This window comes from Amborella trichopoda, chromosome 4, assembly GCF_054954075.1.
Source record: "Amborella trichopoda isolate Santa Cruz 75 chromosome 4, AtrichopodaSantaCruz75HAP2 v2.0, whole genome shotgun sequence".
NCBI lineage: Eukaryota > Viridiplantae > Streptophyta > Magnoliopsida > Amborellales > Amborellaceae > Amborella > Amborella trichopoda.
Window position 1 is genome coordinate 32697193 of NC_142339.1, and position 21745 is coordinate 32718937.

Consider the following 21745-nt stretch of genomic DNA (forward strand, 5'->3'; position numbering starts at 1 on the left):
AGTTTCAAAGATCTCTCATAAATCTTGAGGACAGTATGACGATACTCCCAAGCACCTTGAAGGAATGCACAATCTGAGGACTCTGATTAGTTGCTAAAGAGAACAGGCCTGGGAATTAGATTTTCAAAGTCGTTTCACGAACCCAAAATTCCAGGGAAATCTTATCCTTTCCCCTGCTTTTTATATAAACCTGGTTATGCAGATAAATCCCCATGCACTATTTAGGCAATGCCCTTCCCAGCAATTAACTCACTGCCACTCATGTTGGCCTTCGGCAACCATCCCAAATCCTCAAGGCTATACTGGTCTCTGCAACAGACGCCCACTTTGACTTGCAAATCCCACCACCACTGGCAGAGGAGAGCAGAGTTGCAGTCATTGATTCTCTTAATACCTAGCCTAACCCTTATCTTGAGCTTAAACATGTGCTCACAACTGGCCAGGCAGAGTTTGCAAGACCCTTCAACCCCTTCCTCCTTGTGCCTCACCATAAGAAATCTCTCATCAAGCACTCCAGCCACTTAAAATATGTGAATATGAATCTAGAACAGCGACATATGGAACACCTGCATATTGGATACCATTCCATTGCTATTGTGAGGGTGGTCCCATAGTTACCATAATCTCTCCACCGACCTCGCGTTTCCGATTCTGAAACCTGATTCCGCGACTCCGTTAAGGAATCTCCACGGAAGCCGTTTTTCGGAACAAAGGAAACTCGATTCCTTTTTCAAAATCTCGCTTTGACACATCTTTAGATACCATTTTTTGGAACCAAGGAAACTCAATTCCTTAATTTCAGAATCTCGATTCAGCACATCTTTAGAAACCATTTATCGGAACCAAAGAAACTCGATGCTTTAATTTCGGAATCTCGATCCAACGCATCTTTAGAAACTTGAACCCATTAATTGTGGGTAAACATTCTCAAATATATCGAATCTGGATTCCAGCGAGGCTTAAATCTTGATTCCACGTCAATTAGAGTAGAAATCTTCCTCCGAATGCTTCTAGTGGTTACAAGGTAACATTATTTTACTTGTGCCACCTTGGATCGCCTTTACTTTAAATTTAAAATATAACTGGTAAATAAAACACATAATTAAAAGTAAAACCATGGCGTAGACATAGTCCTATTTTGTCTTTATAATAATGAAGTCAAAATCACAATTTAGAAATACTTGTCTTTTGTACATAATGACCGTAAGTTCAATAGTCAACACAATACGTTAAAATTTGGGAAAACTTCTAATAAGAAACATCCAATATTGATGAGGCTCAAGATGTGCTTGTCGCTTCCTTCTCCATAAAAACGAAATCTCGATTCCTGGTAGGGGTCGTCAAATGTATTCCATAGTCCATATTATCGTAAATCTTGATCTCAAATTGGCAAGGATCTCTTATCCATATACTTCAAAAAATTGATTCCAAATATGTTAGAATCACGACACATATGTCAGAAACTTGACTCCATAGATGTCGGAACTTTATTCCGCATATAAAGGAATCTTGACTCCTGGAGTGTCGATTCCAAGGGGATGGGAATCTCGATTCCAAGGAGGAAGGAATCTCGATTCCAGATGTGGATGAAACTTGGATCTATTTCGGTGGAAACACGATTCTCTAAAACTAGGAATCTCGTTGCTAGCGATTCCTATTGTACAGACAACGATTCCTAAGATAGGAACCTTCGATCCAGTTGCGATTTTGATTCTGAAAAGGATTCTGGTTCCCAGGCGTTTCCAACAACCATGGATGGTCCTGCCGATAGTTACCAATAGCAGAAGAGGGATCAAATCCCAAAGCGGGACAGGAACCGCGAATCGAGAGTTAAAGGGATCGAGATCCATATACCATGAGTTAAAGGGATCACAAACCCAATATGAAGGGAGCGCCATCCAAATTTATCCAGGATTGAATGATTTACTGTATGGGATAGAGGTCCGCCCAGCTTCGAATCGAAGCACCCTAAAACAACACTTAACTAGGGTACTCTAGCTAGCGAACAAAATCTGTTGAACAATATGCTTAATGTTTCTTCTGCATTCAAAACCCAAAAGTGTCATTACATGCAAACAATCTTGTTTTTAAAACAATTTTATTTTTTATTATCATTAGAGTTTGCTTCATAAGTGAGAAGTGAAACTGAAAAACCATAATAAGGATTCAAATTTCAGTCATCAGGAATGAAAGAACCTCTAGTATTTGATGAAAATGCTGGTGATCCAAATACAACACCTCAAATATTTTGGTGATCTACGCTCCCACTATAAATGATCAAGATCCATATACCATGAGTTACCAATATCAAAAGCAGGATCAAATCGAAGCAGATAGGGATCGAAATCCATATACCATGAGCTAAAGGGATCATGAACCCAATATGAAGGGAGCGCGATCCAAATTTATCCAAGATTGAATGATCTGCTGTATGGGATAGAGGTCCGCCTAGCATCGTATCGAAGCTCCCTAAAAAGGCACTTAACTAGGGTAGTCTAGCTAGGGAACAAAATCTGTTGAACAACATGCTTAATGTTTTTTCCGCATTCACCAAAAGTATCATTACATACAAACAATCATGCATTTAAAATAATTTTATTTTTGTTATCATTGGAGTTTGTTTCATAAGTGAGAAGTGAAACTGAAAAACCATAATGAGGATTCAAATTTCAGTCATCAGGAATGAAAGAACCTCTAGTATTTGACAAAAATGCTGGTGATACAAATACAACAACTCAAATATTTTGGTTATCCACGCTTCCACTATAAATGAATCTCAAAATGTGTTGGTGACCTTTGGTACCAATGTAAAAGAAACTCGATTCCAAAATTGGTGGCGGCTCAATTCTACTTACACATAGACCTCTAATTTGGATGAGAGGGATCTAAATCCCTAATCTTGTAGAGTCAACCTTTTCCCAACTTTTGGCGGTTGGCTACACGAATCCTAGTCCGCCATTCGGCTTTATTAAGGGTCATATCCTCAATAAGGCCATAAGTCCCCATATCGTTTCTCACTACTTTCAACCATGTCCTTTTGGACCTGCCTCTTGCCCTTTTTTTTTTTTATAAGAGTTAACTGTATTGCTATAAAAAGTTGTTGTATATGGAGTGTTTAAACCGAGAGTCCCTCCATGACGGGACTCTCCGTAAAAAATAGGTCAGTCGACCCTATACAAAATGGGCTTATAGATCTACTCGAGATTATACAAGATTTACAATGAGATTACAAAAAATGGGCTTATAGCATTGCCCCTTTACACAGAGACACTGTGATCCAAAGCAACAAAAAGTAGCTGGCCGAGCACTGCTACGCCCTGGTCCCTCTGTGGTCCGGATCGAAAACGGGGGCGAGACCCAGTTTGGTCTTCAACATGAGCTTTGGCCCCGTCCTTTCCAAGGAGATCGGCTAACTCGTTTGACATCCTCAAGGGATGCGGCCATAAAACGTCCATATCCCTTGTCCTTTTTTAGCCTTGTACATGAACTAACTCGCACCTCCTAACGGGTGTTATACTAGGTCTGCACCACACATGGCCAGCCACTTACGTATACTTTCTCTCATCTTATCACCTATTGGTGGCCCACCTAAATTCTCCCGAATGTATTCATTTAGAATTTTATCCCTTCTTGTCTTGTTACTTATCTATCTCAACATCCTCATCTCAACTACACTCATTCTATCGGTATGTTGTTTCGTGATCTCCCAACATTCCGCCCCATAAAGTAAAGCTGGTCTTATAGCTGTCCTATAGAACTTACCTGTCAGCTTCATTGATATGCGACGATCACATAAAACTTTAGTTGCACATATCCACTTCACGCACCTAGCTCTAATTTTATATGCAACATCTTCCTCAATTTCTCCAGTTTCCAGTTATATTGACCTAAGATAACGAAAGTGCGCTCTTTTTGGTATTTCGTAGCCATCAATCTTAACTACTTCCTTGTCTCTACTCCTATTATTACTAAACTTGCATTCCATACACTATGTCTTACTCAGGCTGATTTTAAAACCCTTAGATTGTAGAGCATCCCTCCAAAGTTCTTTGTGTTGATGTCATTTCGAATCTCATCGAGCAAAACTATATCATCTGCAAACAACATGCACCACGGGACCTCATTTTGTAAGTGCCTAGTTAAGTCATCCATAACTAAGACAATGAAGTATGAGCTCAATGCTAACCCTTGATGTAGATCCATTGTAACTGAAAATTCACCCGTCTCTCCACTAGTTGTTCGTACACTAGTGGAGAGAGATCCATTAAGCCAAAAAACATCAAAAATCAAGATCCCTTATCCAGGAGTGCAGGATTGAGCTTCTGGAGCTAGAGCTACTACCTCCTTGGGTGATCCCAATAAATATGGTCCTGCCACCAAGGGCCAAGACCAAGAACCTAGTTTTCCATGCCAACATTAACATGTGTTTCTAAACTTTGAATTCTCGCGTCCAAATTTAGAGACATAAAAATTTAGACATGCATGTCAAAAAAACTTGTCAAGCAAACCTAGAGTTTAAACACGTCTAGATTTTTAACCAAATGCATAGTATTCTTAACTAATTATATATTGATTTAGCTAGTTAGTTTGTTTGTGTGTGTGGGAAGGATTTAAGTTAGTGCCTATTGCTACCTCCATGGTGCACCTTAAATTCAACAAAACAATTTTTCAAAAAACATCCAAAAGAAGAAGAGGAAGAACAAGAAACTTTTCATTTCAATTCTTAAAAGACCGATTTGATCATCCAATAAATGGGCAACCAACATTCATTGATGGAGCAGGAGCGGGGTTTCGAATAACTCATTTCTTAGGGCACATTATATATTTCCCTATGCCATTTGCTAAGATGACAAAAAGATGCGTGCAAAATTTGGAGTCCAACAAATACCCCAAACATGGTTTTTTAGCCTCGAGTCAGCAATGTAGAAATTTGCCGAAAGGCTAAATCATTTGTCACTTGTCTGAAATTTGAAAGAACATCTAACTAAATACAAATTATGACTTACTTTCCTAGTGAAGTTTAAACTGAAGCCCTATTATTCTGAAAATTCATAGCTAAATTATCTTGTAAGGCTTCCAACCATGATTTGAAGCCCGAGATGCCCAATTTAGTCAAAACCATTGAGATAAAGTTCAAGGACCTCAAAGAGTTCTCCAACTTGAGCTTTGGATCATCTTAAAAAGGTATGTGGGTGTAAAGTAATGCTTCCAGAAAGCAGTCTGCATCAATAAATTTGGAGAAGTATGAGGCCCATCCTTGGTGGACCGCTACAATGTCTGCCCTGCATCAATATTCAGGGCCTTAGAGACACTTGTTCATACTGACATTCCATGGTTTGAAGCCCAAGATGCCCAATTTAGTCAAAACCATAGAGATAAAGGTCCAGGAGAAAGAGTTCTCCGACTTGAGCCTTAGATCATTTTAGACAGGTATGTAGTTGTAAAATAATGCTTCCAGAAAGCAGTTTGCATCAATAAATATGAAGAAGAATGAAGCCCATCCTTGGTGGACCGCTACCCAGTATCAATTTTCACGGCCTTAGAGACATTTGTTCATGCTCACATTTTGCACACATAACTCTAGGATCCAATGAACAATGTCGAAACAAAATGAAAATGTTTTAGTTTTTATTGAGAGAGAAAATGCAATTGAGACAGGCCATCGATTTAAGGTGCTCTAACATGGCATTACAAAATTCTTTAGAAGACAGTTCAATGGGGTGCATCAGCCGACCACTAATCCTAATCTCGATCCGGTAAATTGTTGATCTGGAAAAATGAAAAAAATAAAAAAAAGGAAAAGAAGATAAACGTTTTTTCTTTTTTCTTTTTTTTGTGTATTTTACGGTTACTTTAACTTTAGGGAAATTATTGAAAACACTCTTTTTCAATAATTCAAAAAATACAACACTTTTTGAAAATTTATGCCCATACCTACTTCACATTTTTTAATTCTTAAAATGCCCTTCACATACCTAATAGGTTCATAAAGTGTGTATGCAGACATATTACGTCTGTAAAGATCAAGACACTACGGTCTTAGTACGCTGAGGGCTTCACAGACCTAATAGATCTGTGAGGACCCATCACAGAGCTAATAGGTTTGTGATGGTCCAAAGCACCCACTTGGGTACTTCTTATTTATCCAAGAAGCATCCAAGTGGGTGCTTGGGGCTTGACGGACCTATTAGGTTTGTGATGGTCCTAGGCACCCATATGGGGGCTTCCTGGAATCATGAAGCAGGGCTTGGGGCTTTTCTTTTCAAATTGAAGAAATACGAGAATTTTTTGAACTATCCAGAAAGAAGATATTTTCAATAATTTCTATTGGTTTTATAACACTTAGTTCAATGTTAATAATGGTTTGTTAGGTCTTATTAACCATTATTTCACACACACACACACATTCATACATGTGTGTCTGTATAAATATATATCATAGTTGTTGCGAACCGGATCAGGAAGCTCAGCCTAGTCGACCTGGAAGATCTTTATGATCGAGGCTATTTGGAAGCTCCTTATGAAAGGAATCAATGTCTATACGCTATTGAACTCAAGAAAATCAATCCTTGCCTACTATGGATCGTGATCCCAAACCATTATTATCGAGTAATAAAATTTCTAAGACCAAGATCCCTTACTTGAGAATTGAAGTTCCTCGGTGCAATTAAATAAGGTTCCCTGCCACCAAAAAGTTGTCAGAAACTTATCCCAACATAGACTGGAGCAAATAATAAAATTTACACATGCGAGCTCCATATAGTTCCAAAATGAGGCCCTCAAGTACATTTAACTAGGGCATCCTGGCTTGAGAACGTAGTCCCTAACATTGGTAAACTAATACTATCGAATTATAGGCTTGGCAATGGGCTGGGCGGCCCAGCCTAGCCTAGTCGGCCTGGCCCTAAAAAACTAGGGTTTGGGCCACAAATTGTGTGTCGGGTCAAGCCAAGGCACCATCATAGCTCTAAGTATGGGCTGGGCCAGGACCAAGACCAGCCTGTCCAGTAAGGCTCGACCTTCTCTTTGTATCTCTTTTCTATTATTTGTTTAGCCCGGCCCGGCCCAGCTAAGGTCCTGACAGGGCCAGAGCCTCTTTGGCCCAATCCTGACTGGGCCAGGGCAAGCCTAGGCTGGCGCTATGGGGACATGGGTCAAACCAATGCAGGGCTGGTCCTGCCCAAACCGGCCTGTTGCTAGCCCTTTATCTAAACTTTAAACCTTTATTAAAGAAATAAAAAATTTTCGATCATTTTGTAGTCTATTATGTTTATATTTAAAAAATTCAAACATTTAGTAAATTATGACTTCATAGTTTGCATCTTTTGATATTTGTAAAGTCCCCAAACTGATGGCCATCTTACTCATTATATATACGTATATGCATATGTATATGTATATTTATATGTATATGTATATGTATATGTATATGTATGTGTATATGTATATGAATACGTATATGTATATATATTTGTATATGTATTTGTATATTTATAATCATAGTAATAATTTGGCTAATAAGTATGCTTTTGATACCCATCCCGATTTAATGGAAGCTCGATCACTTATTGACAGGTCTTGATATGAACTATAGGATGTGATGGATCCCATACTATTAGAACCACTTATTGGTGTAATCTGGTTGCAGTATATGTATGGTCCTAGTGTTACAATGTAAAAGAATTTGGATCCCACAACTCTTCAGGTTCAAACCCTAACACACAAGAACAAGATCCAATTGAAGTATGGATCTCAATCACATGAAGAATGGAACTCGATTCCTTGAAGAAAGCACCAAGATCCGAAATTCTTAAATATAAGATCCACAGAAACTCCATTTCATGGATCTCAGAATTGAACTTTTGAAATGGATCACTAGCCAAAGTAAGCGTGTGTGTATATATATATATATATATATATATATATATATATATATATATATATATATAGGGATTTTCTAGGGTTAATAACCCCCCAAATAAGATAGGTTCAAGTTAGAGACCATTGTGAACCATATTTGTACTTTTACTGCCCCTATATTACTTGAAGACCAAAAGATACAGAAGGTTATTTTGAACTTTTTACTTCCAAACTTGAAAAAAATTGAATTTTGAAATTTAAAGCTCTTCTCTCTCTCACACGCATTCCTATTCTTTCTCTCTCCTTATTGTCCCCCATCATCTCTCTCTTTATCTCTCTCCTTTCTGTCCCCCTTCCTATTCTTTCTCTCTCCTTGCTATCCCTCTTTCTCTCTCTTGATCCTATATGAGAGATTTCTAGTGATGGGGGAGGGGGGAGGGAAAGGAGAGAGATAAAGAGAGATGATAGGGAGAGAGAAAGAATAGGAAGGCGTGTGAGAGAGAGGAGCTTTAAATTTCAAGTAAAAAGTCCAAAATGCCCTTCTATGTCCTTTGGTCTTCAAGTAATATAGGGCAGTAAAAGTAAAAATACGGTTCACAAGGGTCTCTAACTTGAACCAATGTAATTTGAGGGGTTGTTAACCCTAGACAATCCCATATCATATATATATATTTCTCCGTGTGTGTGTGTGTGTGTGTGCATGACTGCATGTGTGTGCGTGTTGCGTGTGTTGCCCATGTCCAATATGTTGCTATACCGATGTGTCATATCCAAGATGCCTCCTTTTATGGCAGCAGCATCACACATGCACATCCATGTTCGAAATCAACAAGTGTTTGTCCTAGTCACATAGCAACCTAGCCTTCTTAATTTGTTAATAAAATTCTATGTATAAGACGACTTCTTAGCAGTCTAACTACTATTAGTTAGTATTCCGAAGGCGTGTTGAGTCATATCGGTAATATGATGTCATGTAAATAAAAGTTTGTTCCTCCACAGTCCTTGATATACAAAAGGCCAAAGCCATAAAGCCATATATGATACAAATCAATTATCATAAATTGAACATGAAAACCAAAGAAAAGGCTCCATTAGGTTGTGCTGAAAGAAATCGAAGAACCATACTTTTTTACATGCATTTAAGGTAGATTTGACAAATTTTATATTGATTAAATACGAGAAATCAAGGCTGTCACTTTCTCCTACAATGAAAAACTGTTACAATTTTATGAAGAAAGGCAAGTAAAAAAGTTGCCAGATTCAAAACAAGTACAAAAATAAAATGAACATATAAGGATTCTACTTAAGGGATTGTATATTATGATACCATTTATCTTTATTACAAGAAGGTCATAATTACTCGTAGCTATTAGATGTCAAATTGAATTACTTGGGGCATCTCACGAAGTTCAAGAAAAAAGTTTGTCTTTGAACTTTGAGTTTAGTCAATAACTCTTACAACCACCCAATTTGACATCTGACGGATAAAAGTAATTATGACCTTCTTGTACCAAGAGTAAATGGTCTCTTTGTATAATGTTTCCTTCACTTAATGAACACAAGTTTGCTAGTTTCAAGAATAGGTACACAAAGAAAATGGATGGTAATCCAATTTGTGCTTACCCACCGTCGTGCATGGTCCAAGTTGTTCTCTGAATAGTAGTGTGAAGATTCCATGGACCGAAGGACACTAGCTGTTTCTGGTTCTCCATGTAAACCAAACGCAGCATCAGGTTTCCTATTAGAAAGTCGATCATTCGCAAAAGTGCATCCCACCGAGCATGACTTCCAATCCTACCCAAAAGAGAAAAAAATATGACAAATAAATTTCAGCAATAATTTCTAAAAAAACAATATCAAATGACAAATTCAAATGGAAAACACAATTTGCTTAGCATTTAACGTTTAACTTGTTTAATACACTAGTATTAAACATATTATACGCAAACAAGTAAGTGCTTTTTGTGAACCCAAATCAAGAAATCAAACAATCTGAGCTCCCGACTAGTAAGAATGGAACTAAAGAAAATGACTAATAGGGGCCAAGTGTTGGAAATAAATATAATTTGCACTTAGAATTGTACATTCAAATGTATTAGAGAAATTGTTGCCATCAATGTTTAAAAAAAGGTAAACCGGATAGAACTAGTCAGTTCGGTTCGGGAACTAGTGGGGCCCGTCTAGTTCCGTCAAAATATCTAGAACTGGCCCCCATTTTCATTTTTCTATTTTTTCAATTTTTTTTGTTCTCTAATTTTTAAAAATTTTTATTGGCCAATTCACTCAGCCAGATCGCCGACTCAGACCGTTGATCTGCAAAGTCAGGCCGGTTTTTCGAATGGGAGATCCGGGTCGGGTCACTGATCTTTTTTTTTAAACCTTGGTTGTCATTCTCCCCTCACATACAAACAGGTGAGCCATTTGCTTGTCTATTCTGGTATACCTCAATTTCTTAAAGTTTCAATGCATCAGAGCTGCAATATTCTGGAAAAAGAAAAAAAAGTATTCTTTATATCATCCAATAGAACTACACACATTGTATAGATGTCACTACATTATACATACACTTGTTACTATTATCAAAGTGGGATGCAGACTTGATGCGCTGGAGAAGGAAAGAAAAAAAAAAGATAGGGAAGCATCTTGCGGCATGATGCAATCCCAATGCAAGCGCATCAAATCCGATGCAGTCAATAAATAAATAAATAAAATCCATAAAAATACAAGAATACAAAGAATAACATGAATATGTGATTTGTGTGATAGAACGGATTTTAATTTAGTGTTATCTCTAATATATAGGTTGTCGGAGTTGTTGAAAACCTCATAGAAAGTAACAAAGTCCATTGTCTCTATTGAAATTAAAATGTAAAATAATTAATAACCCCAACCCTAAATTTCAAAACTATATATATATATATATATAGGAAGATACTACAAAACACCTATAGGCGAATATGAACAGTGATTTGACCTACCCTCATCACCGTCCAAAGTTCATCGCATGGTCACGATTGTCCGGTAGTGTTTCATTTTTCATTTTTTTTTACAAATAAGAATGACCTGAAATTTGGAGCGTGTGTTAATCAAAAATAGGCAAATCTACGAAAAATATCAAAAAAAATATTTTACATGAAAAAAATTGACCAAAATACCCTCAAAACGTTTCGGGGGTATTTTAGTCAATTTGTTTTTTGCAAATTATTTTTTTATATTTTTATTAGGTGTACCTCACTAAGATGTACACACACTCCAAATGTCAAGTCATTCCGATTTGTAGAAAAAAATGAAAAATAAAACCCTACCGGACAATCGTGACCGTGCGATGAACTTTGGACGGTGATGAGAGTAGGCAAAATCACTGTTCATTTTCGCCTATAGGCGTTCAGAAGACTTTTCCATATATATATATATATATAAGTGACCATCGAACCACCTAGAATATGTATTAGCATCAAGCAACCAAATCACTATGACACTGTAGGTTGTAGCATATAGCCAAACCCCAAAATGCCAAATAATCATTAATAGCATCCAAAGACCAAAAGTACTTTACAAGAACATGACATCCAAACTCCAAAGACCAAAAGGTTCAACATAATAAAACCCAAAATCGGAAGAATTCTTTATTTATAAGTTTAATCACGTCGTCCCTTGAAATTCTTGATTAGTTAGTCAATCTTCAGCATAAATCCTTCAAAAACAATGCACAAAACAAACTCAACCCAAAGAATCCCCAAATTTTATCGAAATGTTTGGATTTAACAAAACAATGTTGGTTAGAACTGTCTACAATTTAATCCCCTTGGACCCCACGAAAAAATTGCTCTAAGGGGCTTTTAGCAAAAAAGAGAAGGGAGGGGGTGGGGGTGTTTCTATAAGTACCCCTCTCCCCCACCCCCCAAACAAAAAAAAAAGGAAAAAAAATTCCCCTCCTTTCAAGAGAGTTTTTTTTTAGGTGGGTGTGTGTGTGTTTGTTTTTTTTGGTTGGGGGAGGGGGGGGGGGGGGGGGATACCAAAATTGCCTTAGTAGAGTATATTTGTCACCCACAAGCAGTCGTCCGCACATGCGGGTGGATAACACTCCATTTGATGTGCTTGCATATGTAGATAGTGCCCTGCATAGTGCAATCCCTTATATGCAGCTTATGTGACGGGCCAAGGTGCATCTGCATTGATACAGCACCACTCTTTCAGAAAACCATGTTCGTGGCCATTATATGACAGCAAATTTTGCGATTTCCTCATCCCAAAAATCAATCCCCAAAAAAAAATCATCTTTTTGCATCATATAAAAGGTCAAAATGAGTCCCCCAACAAAGGACCCAACCCATCCATTTGGTGGACATGGAGAACTAGGCCTTTAAGAACTCAGATTCTATTTTTTCTTTTTCAAAACTGTTCATCTGATGATGATAAGGCCATCTTAAATGTTTGGAATAAAAAACAATCCCTCCAAGGTGTAGACCTAATCATCCCATCCACTGGGTTAAAAGAACACTTCCTAGGCCCCCCCGGCCCTAAATTTTTCGTCCGAATGGAAAGAGTGTATATTTGAAATTTGGGATCAAACAAATGCCTTTCATTAATTTGATGATGTTTTGGAAGATCTTGGGGAACCGTCACAAGTACAGCCGGCCTGTATTCTATTTGATTGAATGAGAATGCCGTGTCATCCAGCGGAGCTCAGAAGAAGGTGAATTGGAGCCTAGACGAAGGTTACTCGTTTGCCCAACAGGAATACATACAAAAGATTGGAGCGACATCACCATCTCAAGAATGAAGAATACATAGAGTCAAACAACAACTGGCTTAAGATTTTAAGTATGCAAAGTATTCCTCAAGTGCAGCATGAATTGAATCTCCCAATTTTTTACAAGGATCATAACATATTACCTGTTTTAAGTTTCATCACAGGCCAAAAAGCCACAATTGATTGATGTGGCAAACAATTTGTCCTAAACACATGAGGTACAAAACAGAAGTTGCTATGAATATACAAATTGTATTTATCAAGTATCACGCAGATAAACGGCAATCGAATAATGGTGATTAAGATTCACTGATGTATTCTCTTTCAGCATAAACACTTTTTTTAATTTAGAGATAATTTCATTAAATATAAACAAAGAAAATACATGTGGTTTGAGCCAGTTGAAGAGGAATTGTTCTCATCAGCAATCAAAGCAGAATCCCATTTTGCAAAAACACAGAAAACTTCACAGATTATAGCTCTGCTGGAGGTGAGTGGTAGCGTCCAATTCCCAGCTATTGTAGAGGAGACAATTGATGTTTCACCTAGAGGGACCAGCAACAAGAATGCAGGAGAAAATGATAGAGTTTATAGAGAATGAAAATTGTAAGGTCTGTGGTTAAGAAACTCAGGAACCAACTAAAGAAGGCAGAAGCAACAGGAAAGTGGAGAAGCACTTGCATATCCATGGCTTGCCTGCTACAGTAGAAGCTGAGGTCCCTATTGCTTTTGAGTTTTATGAAGAAGCTTGCAATGAAGACGATTTGGTGCATGGCACACGGCTTAAGACCCAAGATTCATTGATCACATGGCAAGCAGTGGTACCGTTAGAGGAGCAGAGAGCAGCCAAGTCAGCATTGTAGTGGACTCACGACATACCACGCCTCATTTTCTGTTTCCTTCTTTGTCCCCAGTAAACTTCTATCTTCATTATGACCCCAGGATTTTTGGCCGTGCAGGGCTGCCCCTTGTTCATTTAGAGTGGATGAGGACATAGTATGGAATCCCAAACTTTCACCAGCAGTTGGTTGTGGAACCAGGAGTCCATAGGTCTTCCATTCTGAGGATCCAATCATGCTAGCAATGGTCAATGAACCAATAAAGCTTTCTATAAATAACCTAATTCCTCCATAATTAAAGTACTTTTGATCTGTGGGCCAGGAACAATACATTTTCAGAAATTTCTCATGAAGTGTATACCCTGGAATGTATGCGATCTGGATTAGTCTTAGCCATGAAGGATTTTGCCTTTTTTTGTTTTGATAAATGGAGTGAGCATTATCTCTATATCATTAATGGAGTGAATATTATCCTTAAAGTGCTATGATGTTGCCATCAAGAATATATCGGATAGGAGACATGTTTTGCTTCCCTTCCAGATATTGGACCAGCTGGAGGAATTATCAATGATTTGGAGTGGCACAGGGTAGTAAAAGAAAGCAAATGTCACTTGGTAAGTTCTCCTCGACAGTACACCCATCTGTGGATAATAGACAGCAGTTCATGGGCTGAACAAATCAAGGGGACATGAAGACATTTTGGAGAATTAGATGGTAATCACAATGAAAACCCAGATTTACGGTACAATGAAACCCCAGATTTACGGTATCCTGGAGAAGGTTCGATATAATCCAATTGTTTGATATGAAAATACAGCATATCAGATTAGCTACTGGCATGGAAAGGTGCTCAAATTTAGAGGGAAGGCATAAGCCAGCCAATCTTCCAATTGCAGGTGCAAATATTTTGCAGGCAAATGAACAGAAGGAACTAGTTATAACAGGGTTGGATAAATTACACAGTTTAGGGGTGTGAGAGAAAGATTTCCCAAGGATTAACCAGTGATCGCTCCTTACAACAGCCTAAGATCACTGTTACAATGGATTGATCACCCATGAGCCCAGACCCAGGAATATTCAATTTCAGAACATGTGTATCAAGGGCATGACTCTTGAAAACAATTGGTTTGTGAAGAGCGAACCTTTTGATGAACCAGTAAGTTACTGGGCAATGGAAGTTCCAATTAACTGATGAGAAGATTAAAGTGCTTTTGACCTTCTTGGTGCAAGGAAGATGCCCATATTGTAGGCGGATTGTGGACCGTGAGTTAAAGCCCTCAAATCCAAGGGGCCCCTCTTACTAAGATAAACTTTTGGAGATTATTGAGTCATCTACTCATTGATCTAGGCATCTAAAATGCGACACGAAGCTAATTGCTAGTGTAGCTAATGTTTAATGAAGGTGTTTCAGCAACCAATGGATGGAATCTTGCCTTCCTGGAACCTACTAGCCACTTGGTCTGATAGCAGATTCCACAGTTGTATCCTTGGGGTATCACTGCAGCAGAGTAAACCCTAATATGAGGATTCTACTCTCAGCTCTCATAATTTCTACTTTTAAAAAAAATCAACCTTTGGCCCTAGAGCCGCCACAGAAAAAATCAGTATTACATGTAATGTCAAGCCTGCTAAGTGAATGTTCCCAATAAAACAATCACAAAATAGATAAATCTTATCTGCCCCAGACACAAGAACGAAGCACATATTCAAGCCCAAATCTACTCCTTTTTACATGATCAAAGTCAAAGTTTTTGCCATAATAATGACTAAGGCAAAAACCATGTCTCAAGCCATTGGAACGCCTGTAACATACACCAGAGGACGCATTTGTCATAGTCGAAAAGGATTTCATGTGCATGCCATATGTATCGGTGGTAACCAGCAAGCACCAAATCCAATCAAACCAATGTTGCCACCTACTAGTACAGGGACTTGGATTAGCGGTATTATTACTAATTGATCCTAATTTGTAGTAAATGATTACACATTCATGCCACATGAGGTGGATTTCTATAAAAGCGCATTGCATTCCAGTAGCAATTTGGATGGGCAGATGGCATAACATACACCTACAGGGAAACGGGCGCAGTATCAATTGTGAGAAAATATTGGACCAGTATCAATTGTGAGAAAATATTGGACCAGTAACTCACATGAAGAAAGATTCCTTTATAAAAAGACGAGTAGAAAATATGAGAATAAAATGACATAAATATAAGGAAAGCTTCTCAATCGTCAAGGTAGCCTAACCGCCCGTCACCAATAGCACCTATATTCAGAAGGTGAAGCTTCATAACATCAACAAAGTAGGCCATATCACGAATAATTTAATGCCCTTTGATATTTTAAGAGGCTTGTAAACGAGAAAGTTTGGTCTGTTACTCTTGTAAGTTTATCATCAAATTATACTACTTGTATAAACATTTGGGTTTATAAAAACTTGTGGCTTCTCCCCTGCTGCCCTAAAAGGAAAGAAACAAAAACTATTTTCTGGCTAGCAATGTAAGTTAAAAAATATAACCTCCCCAGAAACCTGACAAGTCAGCCAGCCATCTGGCTAACTAACCAACATACGAAAATAATCTGTAAATCTCAAGTCTTGTCTTAGAATAAGTATATTAAGTAATCATACCTATTTACATTGTGGTCTTCAAATTGAATAATTCTTCTACAGGTACCATGTATAGGTGCAAACTCTTTAGAACTGACTAAAATATGGTTCCTATTTAGTCAAAAGCTAAGGCATAAATCTGGGTCCAATTTGTGAAGTTTATACTATGATCACTTCTTCATAAAGTAAATGGATTGCCACTTACAAGCACTTAGTTCAATGGGATGTACTCCAACTAGAGTTTCAGAAGTATGAGATCACTCCATAAGAAAATCAAAACTACATTCTATCGAATATAAATAATAGATTAGTAAGATGCAATTTCAAAGTCAACTACAGCATCAAGGGAATACTTATATATGCTTCCTATGTTCAGCTATGGTCTATAGCTTATAGAGAACGTGTTAGCTTAAGCTATTATAATTCAGTTAATTAATCAAGGAAGTAGACAATAACTTACTAACTTGATAGAGTTCGACTAATCAAAAGATAAAGTAAAGGACAGTTTAAAATTTTAAAACAAGAAGCAATCCATTTCAAAAACCCACTACTCGCAGTTCATTCAAAACCATTCCATTTCACGAGTAAATACAAGAGAACAAAAGAAAAAAACTCTAACAGAAGATTAGCACCATAAAACAATAAATGCTCACAGACCATAACCAGAACCACGGTTAAGGCTTAGAAAAGGGTAGAACTCCACCACGTCAAATTGTAAACTATCTTAAGAATCACCACCAAATTTTGTAACACTTAAGATGGAGAATGAACAGAAAATTTTTCAAAAAGCGCAACAAAAACACGGAGACAATCCCCAAAAAGAAATCATCCAATGGCAGATTAACCATTAGCTTCAATTCCAAACGAACCAGATATATTGAGTTAGAGAAAGCCCACCTGCTCCCCTCCATTTACCCAGATGGGGTCCCTCTTAAAATCCCTGGTACAAGTAACTGAATCTTCTCTCTCCAACCATTCCTCGCAGCTCCAACCCCTAATCTCATGAACACTCTCCTCAATAACACCCAACCCATCAATTCCCTTCTCTGCATCCACCGGCGAGTTAAACCCGGCAGTCCACGTCCGCATCATAGCTGCGTTCTTTGCCATATCAAGCCGACCAAGAAAGACGATCTCTGCAACGACTACAAGAGCGACCAGAATAGGCACCAGTTTGTTCCATCTCTTCTTCGAATGATCATACGGAGAAGAAGAGGAAGCAGCTCCCCTATAAACTGTTGGCAAAACCATTTTTTCCTACTTTTAAGTTTCTTTCAGGTCACCTGAAACTCCATGAGAAAGGTAAGTTGAGACAGAAGACAGAAAAGGGAGAGTAGAGTAAGGTTTAAGAGAGGGGAAAGTGGGGCTTTGGAATGAGAGATCACTGGCAATGTAGGTTCCCCTGCTATCGCTCCAGGCCCATTGCCTCTTTTATCACTTTGGTCCCTGGATTTCTGCGAGGTTTGGTGAGGTTTGGATTGGTTTCATTGGGTTCCAGGGGACCACTGTCATGCCTTTACGCAAACTCAATTGTAATTTAATAAAAATGTACTTAACCCAAAAATAAAAAAAGGTTGAAGTTTCTATGGGCCAGGCTTTATGACAACAAAATAATGGCTCACCTTAAATCTTCATTTAGCAAGCACTTTTGACATAAGAAACCTTCATGATAGCTCTAAAATTAATTTTGAACGCAATAAATTTTGAAACTAAAAAAATGATGTAGATCTTGTAGATAGGTGCACACTTATTTTTAGGGCGAAATAGTTGGTCTAAATGATTTGTTGCAATATACATTATTTTTAGAATTTGAAATCCTAATTTTTTTTGCACAACCATAATGTTCAAGTGGAGATGATCCATTTAAAGGATTTTCAACTCTTAAATTGTAATTTTTGATGAGTTATGAGGTGGGACTTTACTTACTCAAAACCATTTTCCATGAAAAAAAAAGAATGGGAATACAAATGATCAAGATGCAGCCAATCTGTTAGTGGTCCGTTTGCTTGTGGATTCTACTCTAAAGAAGGTTATCCAGGTTTTATTTGTGTTTTCTTTGTTTGTGTTGCGGGATAGAACATCAGTGCACGAATAGGAGAATCCCACAGATCAGCCTAACCACAGTTTTCCTTCAAAAATGTGGATAACCTCACAGCACTCATAACAATAGAATAAGCCAATCTAATTTTTTGGATAACTCAATCCCCATCATGGAGCCATAATTTGTCATCGAATTCAGTTTGTATACTCTATTTTCATGTCCAAGATAAAAAATCGCATATGCCCCACTAGAGTAGCTCACTCTTCCCTGTTCATGAAACCCTAGATTGTTGTGAGAAGGTCTCTCCCTTCCTGAAACCCCTTCTGGTGCCGCTCACTTTTCTCAGTGCAGCTCTCTACGTCACTCAGACATCGGGAAAAGCTCCATCTCTTTTTCTGAAGTCCTGAAAAATGTGTCTTCTTGCAAACCTTGGTTGGGTACTTTCCCGGACCTCCTTTTATGGTTTATTTTATCTCGAATCGAAGCTTTCAAGTCATAATCGAAATGCCTCCTTTCTTGGTCTATCTGACCTTGAGGCTTCGATTTATGATCTTTGGAGTGAGAGATTATCATACATACAGATTTTCTATATAATGCCTTTTTGTGCAACCTTCTATCGAAGATTTCTCAAGGAAGACTATAAGAGCGACATTTTGGACAAGATAGGGAAACCAAGAAAACTTTGCATGTTGGCCGAAAAATTAGAAATTCCTAAGCACACTGTCAAAACTTGACAACATCGTGCAAATCTTATATCAAAACGATCATCTGGGTGCAATCTACGTTTTTATGACAATAGATCGCCTGAAAGGTCCCTCAAGCCATGTCGATGGGAAGATGCCCCTCTTTGGGGGACCTAAATGTCATTTGTATGTTTATTTAGGGTTATTTTTTATCATTTTTATACAATTTCGGGATTGATTTTTTATTTACTTTATTATATTTTTCATCATTCCCCGTGGGTTTGGAGTGCACCAAGGGGTAACTGTTTCAAGGGGTAACTATGTATAAACCCCATACTTTGTAACATCTAGTAGCTTTAGAAAGAGGTGGGAAAGGCTTTCAAAATTGGCGGGAAAGGCTTTCAAAATTATTGAAATTGCACTCAATCTAGAAAAAAGAATGTAGTTATCTTTGTGGTTACTTAAAAATCTTTTATCCTTGAGTGAGGAGAGAGAAAACTTTGTGCTTAACGAAAAATACCTTTTTTCCACCATACTTCCTAGTTGGACTACACTTCCACCCTACCAACCCATACACCAGACCAACCCATACAACACGCCTATCCATACACTAAAGCTACCCATACACCACACCTACCCATGCACTACACCTACCTACTCATACATCACACTTACCCATATTCCACTCTATCCCTAAACCAGTTAGTGGGCAGTATCTTAATCACCGGTCCCTTTTCTAACCAAACTTCCCGATCTAGACCACTCTTTGAAGAGACTTGCGCAACAGGGTTTGTCCTGGAAATCACCCTTCACAAGTCTCTGGGTATTTAGGCTTCGTGCCTAATACCTTTTCCTCATGTTGCCAGTGCTGCCTCCTAGGGGAGGTGACACTGGAAGGTCAGCGGATATGTTGAATGGTCTTCTAACCCTTTAGCCTAGCTTAGCTTACCAACCCACCTAGTCTAGTCTACCACACCAACCAACCTTGTCTAGCCTACCCAACCTTAACCCACCTAGTCACATATAAGCACATCATTTCAAAGCCTAAGGATAGGTTCAAGGGCTCATGCAACCCAAACAATACAAGTGCGCATCGTTGAGCCGAAGGTCGTGAAGAGGTCGACTCCAAACCAAGCCGAACAAAGGCCGGGGGGCGTTTCGCAGGCGCTTCAAGGTGCCGAAATCTAAGAGGGCATCCTTACCCAGGTGCATTCGACCCCATCCTCGCGAGGTAAGCCTTACCTCGCACATTTCTTTTCTGGTTTCGAATTGCTTCACCGCACTACCCAAGCCTTATCTTAGCGAGCACCGGAGGTCACCCGTGTGTGTACACGCACACGCACCCTTAGGGGCGCGGTACACGTTCTCTCTTTTCTCAAAAGTTAAAAAAGAAAGGATCCACGGTTTTAAGAAATGATTTCTCTCTCACAAAGGTTGAAAATCCAGTGTCGACCACAAGGCGGTTCGAGCCCAAATTTCAATATGTTGTTCTCCTCAAATAGAGCAAACCTTTGACATGCGCCATGCACAAAGCCAATGACCGATTTGAGAGAAATCTTAGAGAGAATCTCACAGAAAAAGGAATTATGCAAAAAATATGCGTGCATGATGTTCTCTCACTCAAACGATTATGACTCGAAGCCCCGAGGTCGGATAGACCCAAAAATGGAGGGATTTCAATCGTGACTCAAAGAACTTCGATTTTGATGTAAAATACACCATAAAAGAGAGCCGGTAAGATACCCAACTAAGGCTCGCAAGAAGGCACAATTTTCGGGTCAACAGAAAAGGTTTTTCGGTGACTTCTCAAAATCACAAGAAGGTCAATCTGAGGCCAAATCGTGTGATTCATGATGGAAAATGATCATAGAGACTTCCCTTCAATTTACTAACAAAAAAAAAGACCATAAAAATGATATTTTGGACATGATCAAACGACCAAGAAAACTCAAATTGGCATGTTGACCAAAAAATTAGAAATTTACAATCAAAATTCCACAACATCATGCAAATCATATATCAAAACAATTATCTCATAGCGATTTATGTTTTCATGACAATAGATCATCTGAAACGTCGTCGAAAAGTACGAAAAGAAGGCCCAAAGCCATGTGGATGGGAAGAGTCCCCTTTTTGATGACCTAAATGCCATTTGCATGTTTTCTTGTAGTCATATTTTGTTACTTTTTTACAATTTCAGGATTAATTTTTTATTTACTTTACTCTATTTTTCATCAATTGACATGGGTTTTGAGTGTACACCCATGTTTCATGGGGTAACCGTAAATAAACCCCATGTTGTGTAACATGTAATAGCTCTGGAAAGAGGTGAGAAAGGCTTTTGAAATGATTGAAATTGTGCTTAACCGAGGAGAGAGAGTGTAGCTTTTTGTGTCTACTAAAAAATCTATGACCCTTGAGTGAAGAGAGAGAAAACTTTGTACTTAAGGAAAAATTCTCTTCTCCCACCATACTCTATTGTTGGACTACACTTCCACTTTATCAACCCATACACCACATTGTTGGGTGTACTTTTATCACAAACAAGACCAGGTACATTGATAGAGTTGCTAATGACTCATACTTTTACCTTTGGAAAAGTATGGACACGTAATCCCAATGGAAGATTACTGATAAAACCACTTCAAGATATGCAGTGAACCTCTAAAGGATGAATATGGTTCTCGTCATTCAAGTGTGCTATGTTTGACTATGATCAGAGCATGGCTTAATCTATGGATTTCGAGAATAGGACAAAGATAGTCTCAACATCATTCTAAAGCTACCTAGATATGGCTTAACCCATCTCAGTTTGAACTATAATCTAAAGCTGTATAGAGATGGCTTAAGCCATCTCAGTCTCAACGGCAATCTAAAGTATTCTAAAGATGGCTTAACTTATCTCAGTTTCAACAACAGTTTTGAACTGCCACAAATAAATCCTTAAAATCTTTATGG

At 38.3% G+C, this 21745-nt stretch overlaps 1 protein-coding gene across 5 annotated transcripts in view; it reads right to left on the reverse strand.

Annotated features, from left to right (window-relative positions):
- The window catches only part of LOC18421358 (putative fucosyltransferase-like protein), a 58494-nt gene extending 40975 nt beyond the window's left edge, over positions 1-17519 (reverse strand). For 2 of the 5 annotated variants that reach the window (XM_088863994.1, XM_006826174.4), the window contains exons 1-2: positions 16961-17519; positions 9488-9654 (exon numbers count right to left, since the gene is read on the reverse strand). In XM_088863994.1, coding sequence (XP_088720120.1) covers positions 9488-9654; positions 16961-17314 — 521 coding nt within the window. In that variant the 5' untranslated portion in view covers positions 17315-17519. Of the gene's footprint in view, positions 1-6641; positions 6682-9483; positions 9655-16960 lie in introns of all 5 variants that reach the window. The other 3 variants (XM_088863996.1, XM_088863995.1, XM_088863997.1) reach the window with 2 other exon arrangements.
- Positions 17520-21745: the final 4226 nt, after the last annotated feature.